Source organism: Clavelina lepadiformis, chromosome 8 (assembly GCF_947623445.1).
Source record: "Clavelina lepadiformis chromosome 8, kaClaLepa1.1, whole genome shotgun sequence".
Taxonomy (NCBI): Eukaryota; Metazoa; Chordata; class Ascidiacea; order Aplousobranchia; family Clavelinidae; genus Clavelina; species Clavelina lepadiformis.
This window is the reverse complement of record NC_135247.1, coordinates 14,115,991-14,124,051: the sequence shown is the minus strand read 5'-3', so window position 1 is coordinate 14,124,051 and position 8,061 is coordinate 14,115,991. Positions and strand designations below refer to the sequence as shown.

General features: G+C 34.3%; 1 protein-coding gene across 4 annotated transcripts; it reads left to right on the top strand.

Moving 5' to 3' along the window:
* Positions 1–588: 588 nt before the first annotated feature.
* Positions 589–3,916, top strand: LOC143469765 (uncharacterized). Of its 4 annotated transcripts, none has more exons than XM_076967575.1 (7): positions 589–723; positions 885–1,582; positions 1,859–1,993; positions 2,123–2,232; positions 2,375–2,537; positions 3,114–3,514; positions 3,677–3,916. In XM_076967575.1, exons 2-7 carry the CDS (start codon positions 1,010–1,012, stop codon positions 3,816–3,818), a joined length of 1,524 nt encoding a protein of 507 aa, XP_076823690.1. In that variant the 5' UTR covers positions 589–723; positions 885–1,009; the 3' UTR covers positions 3,819–3,916. The 4 variants fall into 4 exon arrangements, with proteins under 4 accessions (XP_076823690.1, XP_076823693.1, XP_076823691.1 ...); XM_076967576.1 differs by having other exon boundaries at positions 602–723; positions 875–1,582; XM_076967577.1 differs by having other exon boundaries at positions 608–750.
* The last annotated feature ends 4,145 nt before the right edge of the window (positions 3,917–8,061 follow it).

The window sequence follows — 8,061 nt, the reverse complement described above, 5'->3', positions numbered from 1 at the left end:
TTTTCTGATACAAAACGCGGGTGCTCATTGCACAAAACAATACGGTTTTGATGGCGCAGATATGTGAGGTTGTCAGCAAAGACAGGCCGTACATTACAGGCTTTTTTAAAGCTTTCACTTTTGGCGTCCTATGAATTTATCTTGCCATCCTTAATTGGCCTGGCAGGGCTACCATTCCATATGCAAAATAGCAGTGTCGATTTCAAAAATACTGTGCAGAAATATGAAATAAGTAAAGCTGTGTTTCATTTATCCGATGCTGTTGTTATAATCTTAAATTAGTGGTGGTGCAGTTTCATCATTTAGAAAGATTTGTGCGTGATATTGAAATAGCCGTTCATCGTGTGCACTTCAGGAAAAATAGAAAAAAAATACGCTAATAATTATATTGCATAAGATCAGAAGAACAATATAATCAAACAGTCCCTAGACTGTGATGGATTATTTTCAATAAAACAACTGTTTATAGAGATTAAAATTAGGTGTAAGGATTGGACAATAGAAGATATTTTTTTAGAGCCGGTATTTGAGAAAAACTGCCCTCGGGCTATACCTAGTCCGCGACAGGCACGTTTTTTACTGTCAACCAGGCAAGTCTCTGAACAACTTGTTACTACAAAGATGCAAAAAGTTTCTTAAGTTTTCATGAAGAATTGTGAAACATATTGCAGTTGTCGATATGAAGCTGGCGACTAACTGTCAGTTGCCTAAAAGTTTTGCAGAGTAAGTGAAGCAAGTGCGAATTAGATGGTAAATTTTTGGAATATTTCAGCATATGTCTAAAATGTATAGGTTTATGGGCTTCTGAATTACGTTTTAACAAAAAAATTTGACTAGTTATTTTCGCACTGGTCTAAGCCTATCTCATTTGAAGTTTCATGTAGATTACAGTGTTGGCCATATGCGGGAGAGAGTTGAATAATAACTTGGAAAGGAGTCATTCAGTGTCAAAGACTTGTGTCTGATTTCAAATTTCTTTATTTACTGAAGTAAAACTACAGCCAATAAAATGCATGTTGCACGATGCATACGAAAAACTCGACTATTCTTGAAGTTCATTACTGCATTACTTGTCGTATTTATTATACGGACAACGTTTATTTCCTTCAAAGATAATGGACGCGTTGCAAAAAATATTTACGAGAAAAAAAACGTTGCTTTATTTTCAAATGACTACCGTACCGTCAATGGATTGCTACAGAAAGCTAACAAGAACAAAGCAATCGTAAGTTCAAAGAAACTTTTCGATAGTATATATGGCCAGGAAGTACAAGTGGATTCTTTTGACGATGCGGGATTGCCGCAAATTATGTTGAGAGAAGACAAAGATCGACTCACCAAGGACAACACCAAGAAGATGAGTGAGATAGACTTCATGAAGATGTTGGAGGAGCAGAAACACGGAGCAACAAAATCACCTACTAACGACAACAACATTCAAGTGTGTGTCCGGTTTCTTAACGGAACGGAGAGCTGTATGTTTGTCAATGAATACAAAAGATTCCGAGCGAGGGAGTTTGTAGAAGATTATGCTAATCCCTTCATGAAAAATAACACAAAACCTACTCTGCAATCATATCCGGTAGAAACCAATTCTTGAAACTTTGTCGATTACCATTAACTTATGCGTTTGTCTGTTTGTTTAATATTCTTTTTCGTCACATTTTCCATTTTTCGCTGTAATTAACCTACTTTAATTTATAAGTTCATTTACAAAAATTTTAAAAAAGGGAAATATCTGTTTCATATTTTTATCAGAAGATAAACTATAGCTCTACGGAGATGGCCGTCAATTTTGTTGGAAGCCTAGTTTTTACACTAAGTTAATAGTCTAAAAGACTGCGATATTGTCTTGCAGGATAGCATACTCAGACCAAATCCACTCATAATGATAAAGGACGCTAGCAGGAGCATCAATAACGTAAAGATCGATGAAGAGCTCCGTAAGGAGAAAGCTAAGCGAATAAGAGCCGGAGACACTGATATAATGAAGGTCATCTTTGGTTTGAAACACTCTTCTTTTTTCGTAATTCATTTAAACATTTTCGAATAAACCAAAGAGAAAGCTTAAAACTAGGAAAATTATTGGTCTTTTACAAAATTTTTTTTTTTTACAATATAGATACCAGAAGTGCAAAGAATACTAAGCAATGTTTTTGAATATATGATACCGAATATTGTGCATTTTATATGGTTCAACTGCCACAGATATCTCATACATCACTATATCAGGTAAGCATATTATCATATCCCAATTTTGGCATATTGTTAATCAAATCTCAATAAAAATGAAGACATTTACGACTAAATGCTTTCAGAGTTTTGATAAATTAGGAATTTGATTCATGTAAAAGTGACCAAATTTTGTCTATAGCATGCTCAGCGCATTGCGTTATCAAAAGCCGTCGTTAATTTTGTTCCATACCAACTGTGTTCCGAATGGAACCTATTGGGCAGCTTTTGTAGAAGAAGCCGCAGAAAAACTTAAAATCGTAAAAAGAACTCCCCCAATGAGTGTGTGGGGACAACAAGTTACAGTAAGTTCAGTCTTGTTACTTTTAACTGTAAGCTCAGCTTAGGCTGAATAAAATAGGGTTTAAAAGCTTCTTGGTTTTGGAAAGTAGACCTATTTCGATAGCCCATAGATTATAGTAGACCTTTATAATTAGGCTCATGCTTGTCGGTTTACAATGGTAGCCTACCAAATTGTGCCGAAAAGTTATTGCCGTGAATCGGTATCGATTCGGCAAATAAGGAAATGATGCTTACAACTGAATAAATCAACAATCAGCTAAATTGCTGCATGGCGACGTAACTTATCGGCCTCCTAAATACTTCCTTCAAATCCGTAGTCAATATTCGGAAATGCCTCACCGCAAATAAAGTTACTATTTCGATGCAAATTGGAAGACTGATAAAAAATGGTGTTGGTGTTAATGGATGTTATGTTTCTAAAATGGGATACCTACCAGTTTATTCACGTTTGGAAAGAAAATTATCTTCTTCAAGAAACTCCTTCCAACTTCACATTTCGTCGTGCCTTTTTAGTTCTTAATCTCATGAATTATTTAGCAATATTTATAAATTCTTACAACTTATTTTTATTTCTGTAGCGCGTCGAGCATCAGTCAGATGTTGCAAGAATACACATATTGCTTGAAGTTGGAGGAATTTACATGGATGATGATGTAGTCGTCCTAAAATCTTTAGATTCTCTCCGGGACAAAGAAATGGTACTTGGAGAAGAAAATTACGATGCACTAGCAAATAGTATCATCATGGCAAATAAAAAGTCCTGGTTTCTCCGACGATGGTTTCAGGAATATAACAATTTTAATGGGTCGCGTTGGAGCGACAGTTCCTGCTTTGTGCCGTGGTCAATGTGGCATTTATTTCCAACGACAATATATGTAGTAAAGGAAAAGATGCTCAGGCCAAACTGGGAAGAAGTCGCATATATTTATCGTGAGCTTTGGGACTGGAGAAAAAGTTATACAATTCATTTATATTCCAGGTAGGCGTTGATGCACAACTTGAATAGGTATTTAAGCTAGCCTATTTTTGTTTTTGTTGGCCTAGCCTTGGACCAACGACGCCAGCTAGACCTACAATAAATTCAATGAAAAATATTTTATTGAAATTTCATTAATAACAGTTTTATAATGTACTTTGTCAGATTTATGCCTGTTTTTGATGGAAGACACGAACGAACACTGAAGGAACTTGCAGTTCTTAATACAACTTATGGGGAAATTTCACGCCATGTAATATGGGGTGACTCCAGTTTCAAAGACATCACGGATTGGATATTGTCTTGAAATAATCCATATCACTGCAATCTATTTCCTCTCATTTTGCACATTTTTTCAAATAAAAGTAAAATGAAATACAGTATGAAATAATCCCATTGGTCGGATTAAGGCATCGATTTTGTTGGGTTTTATCAGTCTCAAAGTGCCTTCAAAAGTCCCTAAATTTACAGAAAGTTCGAATAAGTTAACTTAATTTTTAAAACTGATTTGTTAAGAACAAAATTTAAATGTTTACGATATTAAAAGTTTCGTTCGATAAAAGAAATAACGAAACGTTATGATTTTTTACAAACCTGGTCATATATAGGCCTACCAGTTTATTAATATTACAAAATGACAATAACCTATAGAAGGCATATAATAGATTTATGGGTCATTAATCTAGATTAATTTACCACGATGAAAATATGACTCATTAACTGTTTTGGTAAAGTTGTTTTTTCAACAACTGTGTAGGCCAACAGCACAAAAAGCGTAGCTACAAAAATGCTGAAAATCACGTGACAGCCATTGTGGTTACACATCACATCTTTCCTTTATCTCACTTGAACGAGTACTGGCAAATAGGATTTTACTGTCCTTGGTCAGGGGAAAGAGAACGATGTGCTGATTTTTAACGCCTACTATAGGCTGCTGGCCATCATCCACTACGACTCAGCGTTTTTTTGTCTCTGTATTTCGCCATTTTCTTTGTACAAGCATGTAAGAGAATTGTAGGCGTATTTTAATAAGTAACCTTAGAAGCCAGCCTATTTTTGAAAAAATGCTTTATTTTACAAAGCCACAAAAGCAAACTTTTCTACAGTTGTAAAGACTGAAAGAGTGAAGGAAGTCGTGTTAACATTAGTCTTTTTTTGTTGCTTTGAAGTTTGTAGTAATTTACACCTGTTCCTGGCGCATACAGACATAAGACATGCATACAAGCAGACAGAAAGTGTTAGCCTAGCTTTAGTCCATAGGCAGATTTAGCCTAGCTGATAGGCTTTGCCCATAAACCTAACATGTAGACTAAGGGTCTAGTACAATCAGATGACGTCACAATTTGAGTAGCTTTTGTCTATTATACAAAGGTATCCTGTGGTTGTGTACTTGTATACTAAACCTGAAATATTCATGTGAAGTACCGGTAGCCTAACATCTTTAGGCTTATAGATAAACAGATAGTAACACTTTTTAATCAGAATATTTATCTTAGGAGAGACATAATTAATTTACAGAAGAATTAATTCGAAAAAGTGATGAACTAGGCCTACTGTGTAGTTTAGGGCTGGCAGCCTGTACAATGATTTTCAAACTATCAGAATGATTGGTATAGCCTAGTAAAGGCTGGGCCACGATTACACCATAAAAATTGTGTGTTGATAGCTTTTTTAATAGTATTTCAGTATTTTTGTTAACCTAACATAAATGTTATAACGCATTTTCAAAAGCTAAACTGAATCTTCCTTTCAGTCTAGGTCTAAATCAAATTTAGATTAAACCATAAATAAGTAAAATGAACTTTTTACACACCAATTGTGCTAACCTAACTGCCTACCTTTAACTGTGGGCTGCGTGACCTACTTTCGATGAAATAGTCAACTCTTTATAGTATTTATAAACAATGCTTAGAATATTTTCAGAAGTCGTTAATCTTTAGAAAGTTAAAAACAAAGGTCTGCTATATTTCTACATTTCACTGTCAGGCAGCCAGGATCAAGTATTAAAAAATTATTATGTAACTGTAATGTAATTATGTAAAATTATAATGTATTATTACATTATTATTGTTATTATAACTTCTTGTCCTTATTGGAAAGTGTGGCACCTGTACGCTAAACTTTTTCATTTTTACGCCGATTTGTAATAAATAAAGAAAGAATTGACGCTTTAATGCATACCGTCACACCAAAAATTGTGGCTTCTTGTGTCTTCAGGTCTTCATTCTGGAGAGTAAAAGTGAAAGAGGCCCCTCCCTCAAAAAAATACGTATATTTGTAATGAATGCCTTGTCTTAGAATAAATTTGGCGTATTGCTAAGGTTGTTGTAAATTCCAGTGAGTCTTTGGAAAAGAGCACTTGCAAAAATTTGAAAGTATTTTTGTACAAGTTAATATTTTTACTAAATATTGCCATTTCAGTGCAAAACAAATCATGATATGTACAGGTTGAAGTTAAATATTTCTTATTTTTCTACATTTTGCCACATTCTGATATTTCATAAATTGCTGTAAACCTCTTGGGATAGAAAGAAAACTGCCCTGGTCATATTGCCGTATTTATAAAGAAAACAACTGAATGACAGCAACCATCAATAAGAATTTAGACACAGACATCTACAACCATGGTGGAAAGTGTAACGCATGCACATAGGAAGTTCTTTAACATGCACAAGATTTTATACATTTACGCTGAATTATGATAAACCAACAAGGTTTAATCCAGTGTTTCTCAACCGGGGTACCCCAAGTTATTGCGCACTAATCACTAGTCCAGGAAAACGGTTGCGAAAAGTATTTTAATGGAGAAACTTTTTGTTTGACTGTGGGTGCCGCCAAATCTTTTGGTTGTTTGCAGGGTGCTGTAAGCCAAAAAAGGTTGAGAACCACAGGTTTAATCGGTTGTTTTGAATGATAGTAATTTATAATATACATATATATATAAGTAAGGAATTGAGGCTTGAGTGCTTGCTGTCACAAGAAAATTTGTGTCTCAGCTTGCTTTATTTCTTTTCAAAAATTGACAACTTTTCAGTCTGATTTTACTGCGTAGTTTATTGCTTCTGAGATTTGGTTCTGAAACCTGGATTGTTTTAAAGGAATATGCCGAGTTCTATTGCTTGTTTAACTATTGGCGTTCAATATTTTTTGTGATCGAACCTGAGTTACTACTTGACTGTACTACTATGTACAAGTGCATGTGCAGTCAATTCAAGGACAACTTATATGAACCTCATATTTTACCCCCTTTTTCAGCTGTATTTGTAAGTATGTAACGTTTGGTAAAAAAGATCAGTTTTTTGTTTTGAGCCTACATGTGGATAAACAAGCGATTAATTTTATTTATTCAATTCTTTGATTGTTCACAATTAGCAAGCTTTTGCCGTATCGGGATATGTAAAAGTTTAAATTTTATTCTTAAAGACATGCATGTTCAAAACAGTAACATGGATTGCAAACCTGCTTTTAATATAGTATTTGTTTATTTTCTACATCCAAGGTATGTTATATGCTACAATATCATTTTGTCATGTCATGACCATGATTTATGCTCGACTTACCCAGGTTTGGTGCCACTCGTTAATATTAGGGATGTTACGAGCTTCACCAATTTTAAGTGTTCCCACAAACCAAAGCTTAACTCCCTGATTTCCTGAACGTTAACTTTCTGTGCAAATAAACAAGAAGTTTGTCTTTGGCAGAAAATTTTTATCCAAAAGTAATTTGAAGTTTTTATAATGTTTTGTAAAATTTGCTGTCAATAAGTACGTAACATATAATTACTGTGTACTCTACAGTACTTTTAACTGCTAGGTTGCGACCCAATCAATCGTTCACTCAGCAATGTTTGTGAGTCATTGCCATGTAATACATAAGGTAACATAATTATTAATTAGTGTATAGATTGCAACTCTTACACATGATGTTAAGATTAAAAGTGGTAGTGTGTGTCACCTACTTTCTTTTGTTAATAGCCTAGATGTCATAAACTCATAATCATTAGTAAGGAAACGGTAGCAATAGCAATTTTGTATTTTTAGATTGTTTGTGGTTTAGATGAAATGTGGAAAACTATGAGCAAGATCAACTTACTTTAGAAATGTTAAAGAAAGTTATTTTATGTATTATACAGATAATTATCTGTGATAAATGGGTCACCAATTTTTATGCTTGAAATTTGGGTGGTGGCTAAAAGAGTTTAAGAACCACTAGCTTACGACAAATGCTGGCATAAAGTATTTTTTAGGAACTTGCTTGGCATCATGGTGCTATGGTGCTTGTTGTTTAACAATTAAACAAATAATTTCCATGTTATTTTTTGCCTAAGTTTCAAGTTTCGCCAAAATTCCATGCTGATTCTAAAGATTGGCGTATGAAACTATTGTGATACATATATACATTCTCTATCAGTTTATCTGATGACACCGCTAATCTTTCCCCTACCAAACTGACCACTTTGGGTAGCATCTTCTCTATATCTACCCACAGCAAACCTTGTTCATTTTTGTTGATTGACATCATACTGATGGTGATTATGCCAATTGTTTACT